Source organism: Strix uralensis, chromosome 4 (genome assembly GCF_047716275.1).
Source record: "Strix uralensis isolate ZFMK-TIS-50842 chromosome 4, bStrUra1, whole genome shotgun sequence".
Classification (NCBI taxonomy): domain Eukaryota; kingdom Metazoa; phylum Chordata; class Aves; order Strigiformes; family Strigidae; genus Strix; species Strix uralensis.
The window spans coordinates 69788142-69808658 of record NC_133975.1 but is presented as its reverse complement, the minus strand read 5'-3'; the positions used below and the strand labels follow the sequence as shown (position 1 = coordinate 69808658).

General features: G+C 36.9%; 1 protein-coding gene across 3 annotated transcripts in view; it reads right to left on the bottom strand.

Annotated features, from left to right (window-relative positions):
* Positions 1 to 20517, bottom strand: part of LOC141942939 (bifunctional heparan sulfate N-deacetylase/N-sulfotransferase 3) — an 86436-nt gene that overhangs the window by 42485 nt on the left and 23434 nt on the right. For all 3 annotated transcript variants that reach the window (XR_012628778.1, XM_074867209.1, XM_074867208.1), the window contains exons 3-6: positions 12489 to 12576; positions 9374 to 9528; positions 5579 to 5764; positions 2797 to 2925 (exon numbers count right to left, since the gene is read on the bottom strand). Coding sequence is in view for 2 of the 3 variants with exons in the window: in XM_074867209.1 (XP_074723310.1) it covers positions 2797 to 2925; positions 5579 to 5764; positions 9374 to 9528; positions 12489 to 12576 (558 nt within the window). In the remaining variant the exon portion in view is untranslated. The remainder of the gene's footprint in view (positions 1 to 2796; positions 2926 to 5578; positions 5765 to 9373; positions 9529 to 12488; positions 12577 to 20517) is intronic.

Below are 20517 nucleotides of genomic sequence, written 5' to 3'. Positions count from 1 at the left end.
AGGCTCTTTTCATCTTGGTGGCACTTCAGCATTCTAGATGACTTACAAACACAAAGGGCGCAGCTGTCAAGATCACTTTACAGCCATCATCAGATCACAATCGAACCAGCAGTGTGGGGATATAAATGCAGACCACATAAATACAGCTTGCTAACCACAAGATTAGCTACTCCAACAAACCAACTCCTAGTTTCCATTCAAAATATAACTAGCAGAGATCATCTGCAGAGCAGGATTTCCTGATGCTTTTCTTACCTGCAGGACTTCTGACTGTACCATGCCCTGGGAACAGGGCAGTAATGCTGGTTCTCATGTCAAAAGCTTACAGCTGCACATGTGTGGTTTTTTGTGGTTTATTCTGCAGATTGTGGTTGATCTAGCATACTATAAGGAAGCAGAGCCTGTCTTGGGAATAGCTACCATTACACAGCCAAACCACAAAGAAATTTTGGGATTTATTCTTAGGGGCATTTACTTCAGTGTAGGGTATTCAGTTTCTAAAGCCTCAGCCTAGTAACTTACACCTCAGAAACTATATTCACTTAAGATCAGTTATCCAAATTAAGCCAGGAAATGCAGTGAAGGCCTTTGTTAAGATTTACATTTAATTTACACCCACATTTTCCATTTTTGGAAACTAAATATTTATGTAGTCATTGTTGAAAGTATTATTTAGCTGACACTGTAATGATTCCTAAGTAATGTTTCTTCTTCGTAGTTTTACATCAGTGAAAAATAACATTTAGAAAATGCCTCATAATGGAATTTTTGCATCCTCTGAAAAGCTGGGCATTTCACATTAAGAAATCCCAGCAACTTTAAAGAAAACACAGAAAAGCTCATGAAATCCAAAATGCCACTTCATCATTAGACAAATTCCTAAAGCTATTTAGTTTTCATTTTAATGCCTAATTTTTGCCCAACTCTGACTTGCAAATTAGGGTATAAATACATGTAATAGTTAAAAACCACAAAGATGCAAACCATAATTTTTAAATTGATTACATGCCAGGCTAATGCTTAGAACTTTAGAAACTGTTTATAAGCAGATATTTAAAACCAGACGTATCATCTTTTCAAAGGCAATCCTTAAAAAGGATTGCAACAATTTGTCTTGGGCAAATTTTGGTCTGATATTAATTTACAGTTGTATTTAGAAAATAGAGCATTTAACTTCTAGCCTTTTAGTCTGTACTGTATTGGGGTTATTATATTTCTCAGAACGAGATGATCAGACAGTCCACATTGCAATGCATAAATCAAAGATCTAATTGTAATTTATAAAAGGACATTACTGTACTCACACTCAAGAATGTTAAGAAGACATGATCCAACTTCTATAATTAATACCAATAATCATGACTGTTTCACTGCTTGTCTTCCCCTCCACTCTCTTCATTCTTTTAATTTGAAAGGCTTATACCTTGAGCAACCATACTAAATTTTACTGTTTCCCTACTGTTGTAAGACAGTAAAGTAAGTTTTTGGCTAAGTTGTGGTAGTGTTTCAATATGGAATACAGTTCATCCTGACTCAAAATGTTGTACTATGTCTTCCTCTAAGTCTCATCTGTTAAGCTAGTAACTCTTAGTTAAGATCCATATATTGCCAAAGCGTTGCTATGGTACTAATACCCTCCATCCGAGGAATTTTCCAGGTCTCACCTCTGTTAACATGCTGTGCCTGAAATGACATATATCCTCAAAGTTAGGACTGGGACTACTGTCATCCTCTAAAAGGGAGACCACATGTGTGCTGAGGAAGTGAAGTTTTTCTTTCCTAATTCTGCTATGTGAACATGAAAAAGGAGAACAAAAGACAGTAACTGCTCTCAAAGAACCAAAACTACAGCCTGAAAGAATATGAGGCTTGAAAAACAGACCTGCATATAAATTGCTAAAGTAGCTGACAGAAGCTTCTTTCCTTTGGACTTCCATCAAATTATGGAAGATCAAAAAATGGCACAAAAATGTTTAGGCTATTATTCCAAAGGATTTGAGTGGAAATATGTTTTATTCCCTTTGGTGTTCTGAAAAATTGAATGCTAGTGATTACATTTGTATAAAATGGGTAAATTTTATTTATATGTTTCATTTGGAATTCAGATGAAAAACTCGCCTAAAAGCTTGTCTAAAAGGTCAGTTTTGATGCAACTGACCTAATCCCCTACCATTTTGAAGTACTATATTGTTCTCTTCTGTCAGTATTCTGTAGTTTCATAGCCTTGTTTGTTGTTCCTTCTTCCATTAAAGATAAAGGAAATGTTAAGCAGATCTATTAATTATGTGGTTCATTTACTTGGATCTTTTCTTTGAAGCTATTATGAATCAGCAACTGAAAATTCTCAAAACAGATTTAAGCACAAGCAATCCTTGGTTGCAACTTTCTCAAACCAATTAGAGTACTCCCAACATTTCTGAATGAATTTGGCAGAGCCAGAAAATGGACTTCACCTGAGGTACTCATCTCACAGTAATATGAGTTCTTAATGCTTGAATTTTTTAAAAAATTAAATCTCAGGGTTCTTATTTCATGCAAAAGTAAAGAAGAACAAGAAAGGTTGCTACTACTGCACTACCAACAAAACTGTTCTCAAAAAAAAAATAGAGATTATCGTTTTACAACTGATAGAACATATGTAATATCAGATCTTAAATTAATTAACTGAAAAAGCAGGAGAGCTCACTGTGACTAGTCATTACTATTTGGGAGACCCAGCTGATTAGCCTTGAAACATTCAGTAACTTCTCCTTTAACTAATTTTTAAAAAACATTTCAAAATGACACTGTACTTACTGGATTGAGAACCACTGTGAAGAACAACTCTCCTCCTTGAATACTTTTGTCTAGTTCCTTTGGGCCTCCAGGATACTCTTTATAGAATATTGTGTGGGTGAATAACCCACAAGTTTGCCTAGGAAGCACCTGAATTTATTTAAGAAAAAAAAAATATTCGAGAGAAATTCACAATACAAAAATGTTTATACTTCTAATGAGATAATGAATGCCAGATAAGTAACACATAACTGATAATGTTCCTTTGTGATAATTGCTGGGTAGATTTGGCATCATAACTTTGCCAGAAGTCAATAATGATCTAGTTGAATTAATACACTGGCAGATCAATAAATAGAGCTTACTGAAAGAAACAATTTTTATTATCAGTGAAATCATAAGGTCCAAAAATTCATCACATTTTGTTTGAAACTGGAGATTGATCTCAGTCAGTAAGTTAAAATTCAGCATCCTCCTCAAGATAATTTTGTCTGTAACACCTGATTGTAAAATCAAGTATCTGAAGTCTGGCCATCAAAGTTCTAAAATTTTAAAATAATTTGAAACATAATCTGAAATTTTATCAGTCTATAATGCATTAATCAGTTCTACTTTTTATTTGAATGATGGCTTTGTTGTAAATTTAAACAGGAATTTGAAAGGGTTTTTTTTGGTTTGGGCATCACCACCAATAATAATTCTACACTGACACACGATGATTTTTGCCAATAATGCTCACATTATAAGATAGATTTGCTTCTCATTCAACTGTGCTAGTTTTGTAACACCAGTTGAAATAAAAAGTAGCATAAACAAAAGTATTTTTAAAAACATGCAAAGAACAAGTCTTTTGAATAGGAAGAACTAACAAATGCAGTTAGGTTTTCCAGAACTTCAAAATATTTTCTGTCAACTTCAGAAAATAATTTGCTGGAGAGCATTAAAATTATGTCTATTTTTTTAATGGAAAATAGACAGCTGAGTATTGATGTTCATGTATAATTCTTAAACTGGGATTGTCTCAAAGATTTTAGTTGAATTTAGAACATTTATTATATGATAGCTTAAACTTCTAAAGCATGCAAACCCCTTACTTGACACAGACTGTGGTTTTGTAGATACTCTTTATTTCTTGTAGTTTTATTTCTCAACATTGTTTCTGTAACGTACAGGATACTGTGATCACAGATCGTAAATTCTGTGTTGTCAGAAAATGTATGGAATTTGTACATTTGCTATAAACTTGCATAGGCTTTTTAAAAACCTTTGGATTTCACTGATGTAATACGAGAACAATTCTTTACAGAGGCAAAGAATGAAGCTGTACTGATGGGAAATGCTCTGGCAAATCTTACACAATGATTTTATTACCTAATGTATTCATCACTATAAGCCTGCAGATGTAAAATATTAATGTATTTGCCCTGGAGAACTGAAAGCTTTAGACTCCCAAAACAGGTGGTTTTATACGACTGCTCTTGGAAATAGATTTTTGGCCCCAGTGTTCTTGTGTTAGATCTCATTATGTGTCTTCAAATGACATTTTTTCACAAAAATTTATGAAAGAGATTTTTGGAGAGTCTGAGAGTCAGTCAGTCTTCCTCAAATGCTTCATGCCCCCTGAGCATACCCACAAACCCATGATTTTACATGCAGCTCTTGCTTTGAGAAGAACAAACTGTAGCTCAAATCTGAATGGTGTCAATTTTTTTCCTGGATGACTGGAGATCATTCTAGTTTGCATCATCCCAAAATAGATCAAAACTTTTAAATATTATTATTTGCTTAGAAAAGTGGTATCCATGGTAACAGGAGGACAACACCAGAATTCTGTTACAAGTGGCAGTCTTGTGCTAAGGCACTTGACCCTCCAAAACTGCCTGTTGCAGCCAGAGACACAACACAGTAGGATCTTTCCCATTCACTGCTCTCCTGCATGCTCCAAAAGAAAGTTACTCCAGAACATACCATCAAGTATTCTGGAAAGTAGTTTTGAAACACTTTTCAGATAATAATGACAATATGTGAATCTGAAATAGCCTACGCCCCAGTGACCAGATGGTATTAGCATAACACCTTCCATGTCAGTTGCATATGACCCCTTTTGGCAAAGACTGCTGTCGATGAACAACGCTGTGAATTATGTAATACAGAAAAATTGTGTGATTTGACTTGTGGCTGCCCCAACAGAGCACTTTCATGGCCTGGAGGGGTGTGTGGGGTGTGTGTGGCTTCCTTCCCTCCAACCTTCTGAGTGTGTGCCTTGTATCCAGACTGATTGCCTGGGCCCAAAGCCTAGTTGTGGGGTTAAGACACAGTGCAAAGCACAGCTCACATTTCTGTATGGCAGAATGAAAAAAATGGAAGAAAAAAATATTTATGCACCAGGATCCAGATTCTCAGATGGCATAAACTGGCAAAACTCTTTTGCAGTTAATGGTACTATGCAAATTTAAAACCTGCTAAAAACCTAACCCATAATATTCTGCTAAAAGATGCAAAAAAGATGTTGACTTTTTCCTTGAGATCTCTGAACTGTATTAACAGTAGGACTAGAACAGCTAACAGCCTGTTAACTGTTAACAGCGGGGTGCCTGGAGGCTACCTTCATCAGCAATAACATCATCAGCAACAGACTGATTTTAATTAACAAGAAACTGTCAAATATATCTTGCTACTTATGCATAGCAATATGTGCTTCTCACAATGTGAACTTTCAGGATACCATGCTTTTCCACTTAAAAATAAATTGTTCATAAAATGGTAGAGTGGTTGTAACATGAACATCATAAATACAACTCACCATGATATTTTTGTGGATGAAGCCTCGTCTATACCTTGCAGGCTTCAGATGTGGGTATTCTTCTGTGCTGGTAACTCTGATATTCCAGACTTTTTTCCAGGCATCATAAAGTTGAACGTGTACTGGATAGACTCCAGAATGGTGTGGAGCCACTGCATAGCCCAAATCAGTTGGAATACTATGTTCCTAAAACATAACAGACTGCTTTCAAAAATGTAAGAAACTTGATGGCTTGGCATTTCTCAAATCCTTTGTTTGTGAGAGATCAAGAACAGCTCTAAAATGCAAATAATGGTGATATCAAAATATGCTGATATGTAAGGGAGATGGAAGGCAGCATGGTGAAGATGAAATGCAGGATTTTAATACAAAAGCCTTTTTAATAAATAATTTTACGAGTATATAGGGAAGAGTGATATATATGTATTTTACATTGATTTCTTCAATCTACATTAAACTGAAAGCTGTACTCTTTCCAGTTCTTGCAAGGAATATGCTCACAAACGAAGAATTCAGAGAAGAAATTACTGGCACATATTCAACACAACAGGTAGCATTTGGCAGTTACAATAACAAAAATGCGATTTTCACTACATGTCCCCACAAAATTACTTGGATTGTTAGCTGAATTTCAGAGAGTCACTGCATTTCCCCTCTAGTCCACTTGAAACACAAAACCATATTCAAAAGCCAGCTTAACCATTTCAGTGTCATTTTGAAAAAGGAAAAAAGATAACCACTTGTAAAATTCTGAGGATAATAGGCAGATGTTGTAGACTAACCCCTTTTGTAGTACATCTTCTATTTTTGCAGACTTCTGTCATTTATCTTGTTTACACACTGACCTTGCAGATATTACCTTCTCTTGACATTCAATATATTTTCTTTCCAGTTTCTGGTTTCCAACATACTCCAATGAATTTTGACACCCCTTCTCCTTTCTTTCAGGTTACTTTTCAAAGGAACAGTATATAACAGATATTTCTCTGATAGACTGATTAGCAGAATACACTGTGCATAAGATGTTGCTGCATTGCAATGACTTAGGAAAACTGCCTTTGCACAACCTTTGAATTCTGTTTAAGAGTTTTTTATATTGTTTGTATTTGTATGGTCATCTTCATATTTTCTAACCATACTTCGTGTGCAAAGGTAAGAGTTGGTTGATACCTGGGTCTCTTCCTTTGAATAAACTAGTTACTAAGCAATATGAAAAACTAAGTCTTATATCAAAGAAAAATGGGTGCATGACCTTAGTAAAATCATCTTTCTTCATCTTTTCTGGAGAAGGACCAACTACTGCAGGAAAGCTAAAGTACTGGACTTAAAAAACTTAAATAGTCAGGATTCAATATTAGATGTATCTGTTATAATTTAAATATGACAAATTCACTAACAGCTCAAAACAAAGCAAACTCACAAAAAGCAGTATTTGCTTCTGCTCTGGAAGAACACGAGAAATAAGACTAAAAATGTGAAGGCTGCAAGGGAAGAAAGCTATTTCTTCCTCATTAAAGGGCTACTTTGAACCTAGTACAATGGCATGTGTAACAGACAGGTATGGTTTAATCACAGTTGAGAACCCTAAATTTTCTGTATTTAAAAAACTGGTGAAATTATTACTCCCTTTCAGCAATTTCTGCCACACATAATGAGGTGTAAGATTTTACCACCCTGAGGCTGGTGCAGCTTTTGGAATTCTCGTAAGGCCATGCTGCTCCTGGGTAAGATCCAAACACCCCACTAGCGATCCTGCTGCACCCTGGGAGCGTGTCACCTGCTGGTTTACAGCCAGGGTGCGCTAGGTGTAATGTGCCAAAGTAGGAATGAGTAAGATCTGGCCTATTGGTTTTACTGCATGGGGAGATAAAAATGGACATGCCATCAGTTACACAGCTTTACACTATGTAAGTCCATCACAGATATTTCAGTTCCTCTTCCTTTTATCTTTTCTACTTCCTTTAAGCATGCATAAACATCAGAAAGAAAAATCTTTACAGAACATGTAAGAAATTGCATTCTCTAATGTCCCATTTAATCTCCTTCATTCAGTTACAAAGAAATGTCTGATTTTTAAGGAGTTTTCCCTTAAATTTTACAATAAGCATTAATAAATATGTAATTAAAATCTTTCATTCTAATTATGAGCCTATCATCTTCAATGTATCAGTGTCTCCATTATTTCTTAGTGACTGTAATTCCCAAGTTGAGCATTTCAGACACAATATACACATTCAGTTTGATAATGCATGAGGCATCAGCATTTCAGCCTCTTTCAAAAAAGCAGGATACTTATCTCTGTTATTCATTTAAATACTTTAAGCAAATGAAGCATGAGTAGCTTCATGTCTGTATGTCTATAAATAGCTTCAGACACAAAAAACACTTAATATAAAGTGTCTGTAAGTATTAAGGGCATTGAAAGTAGTGAAGAAAATAGAAACCGATGAAGTTACCTAAACCAGGGTTGAATATGAATTATTCTAACAACATACTTTAATGGTTACATACTGTAGACTAATCCCAGAGGATGTCTTAGGTCACACCAAAACTACAAGAACTAATGCAGTGGAGCTTGCAACAGTACACAGAATCATAGAAAAAAGGAAATTTTGGACAGAGGGTTTTTAAATTTTCATGGTTCTAACTTCTATTGAAATGCTTTCTTTAAAGGAAACAGTAAAATTGAGCTGGTGTCTACTCAGTACAACTACAGATTACAGTAAACTTGGTAAAGATCTTTGGTTGAAAGAAAGCATATACCTTACTTAAAAGCAAAGTTTTCAAATACAAATTTTAATTGTTTGATATTCTAGGTCTATACCTTCCTCCTACGCTCACTGACACATAACCATAAGTGCACTCTTTTTTGTTCTGTTATTTCAAATCCCCCTGCTCTTTCAAGGAACAAAGTCATTACCTGCCAGCTAAAGAGCAACCAGTGTATTTTGAAAAGGGGGAAGTGAAATTAGGCTGCTGGAAGAATAGATGTATTTCAGCAAACAAGTTATATTCTGATATAACACTTCTTTACATGTTTACATTGGAACATTTCTTCAGACAAATAATATGTACTATGTACAGCAGTTTGGTTTGGTTTTATTGAATGAAATTAACCGTAGAGAAAAGGTAAGTCTGTTTCTCTAGTATCCCCAGACCTAAAAATCTGGTTTTATTTTTCTTATATTCTCACTGAAACTTTGTTTTTCCAGAGCTTTGCTGTGAATAAATAATTAGTAAAGGCAATGCTTTTCAAAACAAGTTTTTATAAAGCTGATCCAATGGGCATATGTGTTATTAGGTATCACTGCAGAACAGCATCTTTGAAAATGTTGCACACTTCATTTATCCTAACATGCAGTGTTTTCATAAAGTCATTTGACACGTTTTGATGGATCATTTGTTCTCGCAACAAAATGGATTTTTTCTAATCTAAACAAGGGGTTATTTGGACAAAATTTTATTTAGGAAAACACTGAAATAGAAAAATTTTTATCTATATTGACTTTCCAAGATGGGAACATACTAATTCTTCATTCTGAAAGAATTTTTCCATTCAAAATTTTTCATAAAGTAACACAAAAAACCAAACTTCAATTGGAGAAAGAACTGTAGAGAAACAGAATTTTCATAGCGCAAAATAGAGTGATTGCAAAAAGCACTTTATCAAAACTTTCTTTTTTTTTCAATTCATTGAGATTAAAACAAACTCTGCAAGGATTGATTTTCCAGCAAGATAGGAATAATGGTTTCTGAATACCTAAATTCAATATAAAATGCAAAAATATAACTTACTAAGGCAAATTTTTTGTTGAGGATCATCTGCTCCACCAGTGATGACTCATTGTGGAAGAGATGAGGCTGCATGTGACTCCACATATGGGGAAACCACCAAAACTCATCTACAGACCTCAACAACAGGTCATCACCTTCATCTTCCTCTTCAGTGCCTGCAAAAAAACCACAAAAAAATCTCTGAAGTAAAGTCTCTACTTTTATTATATTTTTAAACATTTACAAGAATATAAGAAAGAAATTAGCATAATAAAATGTGACCATTTCAAGTACTGAGGATTTTAAATGTTTCCAAATACATATTTCTTTTCTTGAAATAACTACAGCCAAGTAAAAGACTGAGTGCCCCATTTTCATGGCATCTTGAATACATGGGTACAACACTGTCCTCACATGCATGTGCTGTATCAGTAACATCAGTATCTAAGGGATGGAATCTGAGAAATTGTATACAAGACAGTTTAATACAGAGTATAAATGAAAATGTTGAGAATTCTTTTCTGGTATTCCTTATCCAAACTAAATTCACTCCCCAATCAAACTTCTTTTTCTTTTGTTACCTGTGATATGTGAATGTATTTTTTTCCAGCAGCCTTTTTAAAATATTATGCGTAATACAATTATTTTCTCTTCACCACTAATTCTTACCTTTCTGATCATGGCCTATTGAGGAGTTCCCAGGAATCTGCATCTTTGAAGAGACTTAAAGGGTAACTGGAGCTCACTGAGGTATTTCACAGACAAATCCTTTTGCTCAGCATTTTGCAACATCCATTTTCCTTTTTCAGTCGTTTAGCCAAACATTCAGCTCTGATGCTATCTGCATCCATACAGCCATACTCTCACTAACCCTATATGCTTTTTGCTTTTACCTCTTTCTTTCAGCAAACCTTGTCTGACTGTTGTGATTTTATTCCTTATTACCTCTGAGGGAACTGCAGCAGTGAATGAAAAATGTGGCCAGACATATGTAATGATGTGCCAATATTTGTAGGATCATTAGATTTTAGAACCCCACGTGAGTCCATGGGGCCCTGTGTGATGTTCACACACTGTTAAAGAAAAGTGACAGGAGTGCCTAAAGGTCATACGATAGCCAGACTAGGGAGAAGAAAGCACATCAAGAAAGGAAGAAAACTACAGCAAGGGATGGGCTGTAACAGAGACAGGCTCAACTCATTCAGTTTACAGCCAGTAACTGGGTCAGTTTGTACTACAAACATGCAATACCTTTGCCAAATCTCACTCAGCTAAAACCATGAAACCCATGCGCATGTTCTCTACAAAGCATCTGAACTGTCAACTGAGCCAAAAGAAATGGTCTGGAAAGTACCTCTGCCTGCTGAGATACTGGCAGGTGACAAAATTGGCAGTCAGGGCCATTTTGCTGGGCCATTTTAAGCAAAAGAAAGGGGAGGAAGGGATGGGAATGGATGGAGCAAGTGATGTCCTGAATGTGAAAAAGTTTAGGCATCTCTAGTCTCTCTGAACTGTGCAAGTGTCACCTAGACTGCAGGGGTGAAACCTGGACATTTATCAAGTCTAGCTGAAGTCTGCTGAGCCCAGGAGAGACCTGTGGAGGGACTGTGCAGCCCAGCTGCTTTCTTCTCCAGCTGTTCAGTGCTAAATAACAGACTTCTTTCCCTGCCTCTTCTCAATATGACAAGTAATACTGACTAAGGTGCACAACTGAACACAAGAAGAGTTACACTTATCCCTCTGCTATGTAACATGCACAGCAGTTAGGGATATTCAAGCTCTGTGTATCTTCCTTTGGTTTTGAATAAATCCTGTTTTGGTTCCTATCCTTAGCTAACATGTCACTTCACTTCCCTCTTTTCATATTAGCATCCTTCAACTATGACATTATCTTGTGTTGCCTTTTGTCTCTCTCTTCCAGACTCTGATGTTATCCTATTTTGCATGCGTGTCTTTTTCTTTCTGTTTGACAGTAGAGAGCACCTTCTTTCTTCTATATCACATCCTATTTTATACCTTATCTTTCATTTCTTCCTATTTCTACAATGGTATAAGTATAAAATTATTTTAATGGGTAATATATATTGCTATATCTCTACAGTAGAGATTAAACTATCCAAAAGGATAAACTGTGGTAGCTCAACAGATCTCTCAGTGAAGTCAATAGAAAATTTCAGTTGATCCATGGAATTTACCACTCAACAACAGGTTGAAAGGAACTGAATTTTAATGAAAGAGGAAGAATTCAATCTGTTCCACACTGGTACCTAATGCAGGCATCACGGATTACTAGAATTATAGGTGCCTCATCCCGAGATGTTCCAGCCCACCTAAAATTACAACCTAAATTCTCTGTGTGCTCAGAAAACAGATGCAGAGAAAAATCCAGTTCACCCATTCTATGTGCCTCCCTCTCCTCATTTCCTGTGAGAGGTTCTGTAGTGAGCATCTGAGATAGCTCAAACTGAATGAAAGTACAAAGCAACAGTAAGAGATGTGTTTATTCCACCCTCAGGACTGATTTTACTGTTATCCAATGACATGTATGTAACATGTATAACCCCTACTGTCAAAGCTGTCATCCCAAGCCTGGAACACCTTCTTGCAGTATCTCCTCCTGGCCCTGTGACTCTGCCATTTCTGTGTGTCCCAGTTTGCAGGAGGAGGAACAACATTCCTCTTATTCAGGAAACTTGATAGTCTGACAGTACACTTTTCTGAAGGGCATAGTCTTTCTCTTATAAACTACAGCCTGGCTCTCCTACTTCCACATAATTGCTCTACTTGTTGGACAATAAATTATGCAAAGAATGACCACTTTTTTTTCTTTTTTAAAAGACTAACGTTGCTGCAAAGAGGTGTTTACAGGCTCTACCTACATGGTTATTTCCAAACAGACTACAGCTCAAACAAAAGGTTAATCTGGTATAATAACTTGAGGAGAAAATTTTGATTTGGTAAATTACACAAATGTATGTCCCAAAGAAACCTGGAAGAAAGAACAATTTGATTTTTTAGTTATGCTATTATGAAGGAAACTCTTCTTTCTATTCAGACCCTAAGTCTCTGTCATTCCTACTTTCCTCATACTACAACGAATGTCAAAATGAAAGTGATTTTAGTAGTTCACTCTTACCTGTGTGATAAAATTTCCCTGAAAATCCCAGGTTGAAAGTAAAATTTGTAATCTGAGCTCTCAAAAGATTCTGAGTGTCAAGCAGGGCCTGAAAAAAAAACAACCCACCATATAAACATATCTGTAGAAAACACACCTGGCACAGAAATTTAATATAACAATATAAATATTTTTACAGGTATATGTTTTTTCAACTGGTTTTGCTATTTAAAACCAGCTCTTTATCTGTTATTTTGTCATATACATTTTCATTATCATTTAAAGATTAAAGACAGCATGCAAACTCCATCATTTTCCTCATAAAGATGACCAGCTATTAAATATTGTTTTACTCCCTGAATCATGAAATAGGAAAACAAAGGCACGCATCAGAGAAAAGACCTTTCACTAATTAGCCAGTAAACCTGGGACATAGCCAGGAAATGAAATTCAGACCTCTTGTGTCCTCAACCACTGCTCCATTCACTAGGGTGAACAGTTAGAATTATGTTTCTCTAGATCAGGTCAAGTACATACACAGCATTTTAGTCATGTGTTAAAATTACTGGCAATGAAAAAAAAAATGCAGAAAGACAGAAAGAATCTAGATGAAGTCTATTCCACATCGAAGAACTTAATCCTAAATTCCCCCAAACTGACACATTTCTCAGCATACTGGCTCTCAGCATACATGTACTTACATTAAATTAGTACAAACAAAAAAACCAGCATGCAGGAATACAGGGGAAAGCTATTATTCATCAGATACAGCTTCACTCTGATTTCAGTATGCTCTTCTTGATTTGCTACTCCCAAGATTTACATATTACTTTCAGGAGTTATCTCCCAAACTGTTGCACTCTGCTGTTGTTCACTTAGTTTTCCAGGTGTAACAAAGGAACCCAGCTTTCCAATGCAAAATAAAACTTTGCAAAGCAAGAACAAAGCAGAAGAGCAAAAAGCCTCCTCTATAATGAGACTTGGAGTGCACATTCGTCTAAATAACCTGCCTTCAACTGCACACTTGGTAGTTGGTAATTTATGAACACATTGGACTGTTCGGAGATTTGTAACACTGTACACAGCACATCAGAAGTGTATGGCCAGCTTCAGCATGCACACACACACTTGGAGACAGGCACTCATGCAGTACCTTTGAAAGAAAGAGAAACATTTATACGTCAAAGGTCGTGAAAGAGTTTTCAAAGTCAACATACATTACAGCACAATGATTTTAATAAAGTGATTAAAAGCATTACTATTGTCAGAAATGAGTAACTCTAAGCACATTATGAAAGGGGAATGTATTTAAAAGCACAGGAAGATTAAAATCACTGGAGATTTTCAAAGGTTTAAAGGTCTCGTAGGCTCCCCACTCTTGAAATTCAATGACAATTTGGTGCCCTGAAAAATATGACCCAGTAATTTTAATTACAGTTTCTTTGGACATTTTCATTATATGAGTAATTTGTCTAAAACTATTTTTTTAACTGGAATGCCAATGACAACAAAACGTTAGCATGGAAGTCAAGTCCAGCTTTAGATAGGGGCATAACATAATCAAGTTACAGTTCCTTAAAATATGACCTGTTTTACAGATGCAGGTGATATCCACCTTATCAGAGAAACTTTTGGGCACACAAGCTCTTCTTCAGGTCTTTTCCAGGGCTCACCTATATCAATTCTAATAAAAGTAGGATCTCCACCTGCAAACCCTGTCAAGCCTGTTTTCTTACTCTACCATACCTATGACATTCTAGTGACAAAACCAGGCAAAGGATGACAATAGCAGGGGCTGCCCTGTGCACCAACCTCAAGAGAGGCCCAAGGCAGCAGGCCCAGCGGAGCTCCCATGCCCAGTAAGAGGTGGTCACACACCACAGCTGGTGCATCCATCCCAGCTCTGTGCCTGCCTTTCCCAGCACCCCTTTTCCAGAGGTCAGCATTTTCACCTGGCCCCATGGAGAGACAGGAGCACTGCTTGAACCAGGAACACAGCTGCTTTCGAGTCCTCTACTACCCTGCATCAGAGGCCTCAGCGAGCTCATGAAGCTTGTAGCTCTGGCTGGCTCAGGGAAGCTGGTGCTTGAGGGAGCTGATCTGCAGCAATAGGACAGACAGCCATTTGTCCCCATCCTAGAGAGTTGCAAATTTGAGTTTTGCTGACATGGCTGACGAAACATGAGTGGTTTCAATTCTGAGTCATCAGTAGTACTTGCCTTGTTCACCAGAACATTATGCCTAAGCATATTCATTAAATATATATTAATCACAAAACTAAATCTGTGAAAGAACCATCACTTTTCTGCTTCCTATTTCTTAAGGTCCTTTCAGATCTGGAAGTAATTTGCCACTCCCACTATCTTCTTCAGCAGCGTAGCTCCAGCAACAACAGTATAGGCAGTTTCAAAGAACAATACTAGTAAGGTAAAGATCATCTTTCACTGGGAAGCCTGGAAAATGTCCTGCAAACAAGGGACTTTCAAAGGGAATGAGTAAAATGAAGCACAGAATGAAGATAATTGAAAACAAGCTTGAGATGTGTGAAGTGGAATATTAAGAGAAAAATCTTGCAATGCTGTAATGAGGGCTTTTGCACAGGCTGAGAGTGCAAAGATCACCAAGGAGACTTCTTATTCTAATGAAAGGCAGCAAATCTGCAGAGGATTTATTATGAAAACCATCCATGAGCTGCTGGGAACCTATTCAATGAAATAATTTTATTTTTGCACAGTTAAAAATGTAGGAGGCAAATGATATGGCTATACATTTATTACATTAACAGTACATATTGTTGAATGAAAGAGATCCTGAGTGCAGTTTGACAGCAAGGTGGCATGAATGGGCTGCACAGATCTCTCCCTCCAAATTAGATTAAGACCTGTGAGCATTTTTTGAGCTGAAGGTCTGTACCTTTCTAACACCTTCTCAGCTTGTCAGCTCCAGTCTAGTCTCAGCATGATGGAAAAACAGAATGGGAAAAACAAAGAGCAGCTGGAAACACCAGAGCAACACAACCTGGAAGGAGACCTTTGCTGCACCTCCCTTGCCCACTGCAGCTACAGGGCTGACAGGAGAGTTGCACATCGGCTTTCAAATGAGAGGGGGGAGAAGGGTAGGAAAAAGCCCATAACACTTCTATGATAATGCAACATAGAGTTTACTTCTTCACTCAGAATTAATTTTGTTAATGTAGTTACCACCTTCTTGCCTCAATGACTGCCTGATGACTGCATTTTATTTAGGCCAGCAGTCACAATAAGACACTCCAAATCACACTCAAATAACATGAAACTCTAAAGGAAATCTGAAGTTCACCTTCTACAGAACGAACTTTGAAAGTGATGCTGTTGGTTTTTTTGGCCACATTACTCTCATTAAAATCAACAGGGGATATTCCGCTAAAGCCTTGTGGTGGTGTTTGAAAATGTATCAGCTAATACCAACGGTGTACTTGCTCACCTGCTCTATCTGCAAAGAGGGAGGGCACAGGCCTGCTGTGAACCACTTTTTGTGCAGACAAGCTGAGATAACATTTGAGTTGTCATGCCTATGATTATTTTCTGCGTGACTTGACATTTTACTCATCTTTCAGGTTCTAAAAACAAAATGTTAAAACTCATGAAAAATATATAGTAGCAGATGGCAGGGCCTATTACTGTGAGTATCAGAAAGAGAGAAAGAGAGAAGCGGGAGGACAAAAAGCTTGAAATTTCATTTCTAAATGCTGTTTTATATGCTGAAGGTAAGCTGGTGATATTTTCTGTCTATTTTATGACTGGTTTATGAACAGCCCTCTGGGTATCTGTATGAGGTGTCACATAAATACACTAGTACTGAAGATTATATTTTACAAACTGGTTAGTAAAGCCTTCATATGTTTCTAAATAATTATTTGGTACATATGTTATACTTCCACTGGTACTATAAGGAAAATAAATTGCTGGCTGCATGATCACTTTCATGTACACAGCTACAATGGAGTACTTTCTTTTCAACTTTTCCTAGGCTCACATACTGAGTTTAGGAAATGCCTTGTGCCAGAATTCAAATGTGAGAATTCAATATATGATGAAAGACCCCCTTCTTCACCAACACTCCAGAATAACCTCAGAAAAAGGCCTTGTTACAATCCAAGGAATAGACAAAAGTTATCCCGACAGCAAAACAACAGGGCTCTTTCATTACTTGCATCTGACAAGTTTATAATATAATGAAAGGAATATAAGAAATCATGTATATTGTAAATAAAGCCAGATTCTCAGATGATTAATCAGCATCATCCCATTTTAGTTACTTCTATTTAATTTCTGATGAAACATCTCAGCAAATGTAAGCTGCTGTAATTGCCAATGGGATCTCAACTGACTGAGAATGTGGGAGAAAATGGACTCTTAAGATCACAAATGGAACAGAAGGAACCACGAGAATTATTCTTTAATTGAAATATTCACGCAATAGAAATGTATGAAAATTCCTTCCTTTGTACAGATGGCCTCTTTCTTTCTTGACAACAATTTCATTCATAAATACCAACTTTGTTTACAATGTAAACAGTTTTATTTGATTTTTCTCATCTTATAGACAGGACAAACAGAGGCACAGACAGATGACATGGGCTGTCAAAAGCTCTTGCTCGAGTAAATAAGCAGTAAAGCCAAGGATAAAACTCATATTGCCAAACTTGCTTCCCATTTCCACAGCCAGAAAACCATCCTGCCTGCTGTCCTCGAATATCTCTTTACATGATTTCACTTTATAGTCTGTCGCAGAGAAGTCACAAGTGTCAACTTGTCTTTGGTAAACAGACAGTAGTAATTTCTTCAGCATCAACAAAAATTTTCAGACTCAAACATCTTGGCTGATCAAACAAATAAATCAAGAATGTTTTGTTGAACTCTGCTTCACCAGAGGAACTATGAATTCTTTCTGTAGTCATACCAACATATTTATGACTATTTTCCTGCTCAAAAGCTGCTAAAGAACTTAGTCACTCGAAAAGCGAAATAGTTCAAAACGCTGTTAATTTTCCTTGTAATCACACGGATTTTAACTAAATTGGTAAGCAGATACACATAGCCTCACAATGCTGCAGCATTAATATCCTAAACTTCAAATCAGTACCTGCTTTCATGTCAGTAACAAAAGCAAGGTCAGCTTCATAATTTTCTAAAAATCCTATCTCCTTGTCCTTTTTTTTTTGGGAAGCAGAACTCATCTCTCAATGCTTGCTTTACTATTTCATGTCTAACAATACTATCAAAGGAGCCCTTAAATTAGGAATTACTTTGCTTTTGAGGAAAACTTCTAATGCCATGCTGGCTCTTTAATAAACGCAAGGACCTTCTGAAAAGGTAAAATAAATTAATAGGAAGTGTAACATGAAAGCACACAAGTTAAGCACACGAAGCCCCTTTGTGGGAGCTCTTATGCAGAAACAGCTTTAATTTTCTGTACAATATTTCCTCTTTAGTTTAACCCCTGCAAGAGAGGGAAGAAACATAACTAAAGCCATTTTAACTTCTGAGTGGAGTTCTTAATGTAGGGGTTTAATGAGCTGTAACTGATGTGATATCCTTTACTTTGCACTTTTGGTGACATCATTTTGCCTTTGCTGAGCACATCCATGCTCTGAGAAAAAGAGTCCTGCTACTGAAGCTGCCTGGGCAGGTATACGCACCCCACCTGCCTCCCTTGAACTTTCCCTTCTGCGGAACCTGACCTTTTCTAAAGTTTCTACCCGTATTGCAAATTCACTTGCTTATAAGAGAAAAAAAAGAAAAGAAGAAAAAAAAAAGAGGGTTGGGGAGGAAATGGAAAAGAGAATTGAGGAACATAACAGATATGCAGCTGAAATTTGCATTTATGACACATACAAATATTATGATTTTTAGAGCATCATGCCTCTCTTTAGAGTTCAACAGTCAGTATTGGAAATTTCAGAGATATATTTTGAGATTTGCTTTATCATGTTTTATATACTAGTCCCTAAACTTAGAGGCACTAGCAAAGTGTCCAACATTAGAGGCAATACATGGCGCAGCGTGGCACAGAACCATGGCCTGGTTAACAAGCTGTGCCTGATGATCAGTCCCAGGTTTGTCCTGGCACTGCTGAGGTTGATGGCAGAAAATGGAGGAGGGAGGACACACTGCCTGGGGAAGGGAGAGATGCGGGGGAGGCAGCAGTGGGGATCTGCAAGAAAAGTTGTAGCAACAGTGTGGCAGCGGCCTGAAAGTGAGAAGTACTGAGATCGTGATGGCAGGCATTCAAGAAATGGCGGTGGTGATAGGGGATGGGAAGGCAGCAGGCAAGAATTTGGGGTGTTTGGAGGCAGTGAGAGGCAGTATGGCAAGAAAAAACAGAAGACAGTCTCAATGAAGGTCCATCCCAAATGGCTGGGAATCATTATTTTATTAGACAGACTATTTTGCTTCTGAGGAAAAATGTTTCCCTCATGATAAATTATGTATTTTGGAACATCATTAAAATTCAATGTCTATTCTTTCTGGATTTCCAAGATTAGCATTTTGACACCCATTACCATAAACATTTAATCTATGCAGGAGAAAGAATAATTGCTTTGGGTATACTGGGTGTATCTGAAAAAATATCTTGAACATCCTTCAGACAAAAGGAGAAGAATGCTTAAATTTTCTTTGACTGTGCACTCTCTTAACAGAGCTGGCACTACAGAGAGGGCAAGAGACGAAAACAAAGAAAACTTTCAGCTTTTTCTGCAAAGTGTTTAGCTGGCAGAGACCATAACTTATAAACAGACACTAAACTGTGTAAGTGGGGAAACACATCGCTCTACAGTTTAGTGGAAGCAAGGTGTCCAAGAGGACACAATCCAGCAGAAATAGAAAGACTGATGAAACAGGGATGGAAAAGCTAAACTGCTGACAATACATCTGTTCAAGTTCATAAAATATCAGATTGCATGTGAGCTGAAGACAGCTATTTCTGCTACTTTGTGCAACTGAATTAAAGAGGGCGGGGGGGGGGGTAGACACACCTGTTTATTAAGATACAATAGCTTCAAGAAACAAATTATTCTTTCAATTAAAAGCATGGACTTTGATAAGTCTACCAAGTCCTTCAAAAGATGTAACAGTCCAGAAGTACCACGTGCCAGCAGGATGCCTATTTACAAAGGACCATGTAATATGGTAGAATTTAAAACAGAAAATGTGTGCAAAAATTCCTTGGAGATGAAACAAAGTACCTGGTTTCAGTTACTTAAAAATTATTGCATTTATTGACAGCTAGATTGTACCTGCAGCAATTGTGGTTTTAAATTATCAAACAGGGATGCCTCGGAGCCCGATTCCTTAGTGTGAAGGACAGGCAAAGCTCCCATTGATTGCTTGGGTTAATTTGGACTGTTTGCCAGATCCATTCGCCTGAGTATCTTATCTGACTTCCTGTAAGGCTCATACTCACCAGCTGAAGAAGTCAGTGTGAGTCTTTTCAACAAATTCAATAAGCTCCATTAACTGGGTAACCAGCTTCTCTTCAAAGTGTCAATAAGATGAGATATCAGGCCGAAGTCCAATTACATACATCTTGGCTTTTCAGTATTCCATATAGTGGACCTGATTTTCAAAAAATTCAGGAGACACAACTTTATTTTATGTGCACAGATGCTGTAACTAGGCGTCTGAATTTGAGGTCCACTAAAGGATACTAAAAATACAAGTAGCCACTGATGGTTGGACTGAATGATCCCAAGGGTCTTTTCCAACCCGAATGATTCTGTGATTCTCTAAATTTATTTCAATCAAAACTTTTTTCATCAGAACACACTGTTTTAATGTTACTGGGTCTTCCTTCAGAGGTTTCTTTTTTATATCACATACAATCTTGTTGATGGTTCAATTATACATTTTCAAGTAATTAGGCGCTTTCATTTAGGTAAATCATTTGTACAACCAAGAGATTTAAGAAATATTTCTAACTTCCTTTACCAGCTTCTCACTTCTTGCACGTTGAGATAGCGGCTAATGAGAATGAGCTAATTATGCCAAGGTAAGTTGAACATTTTAAA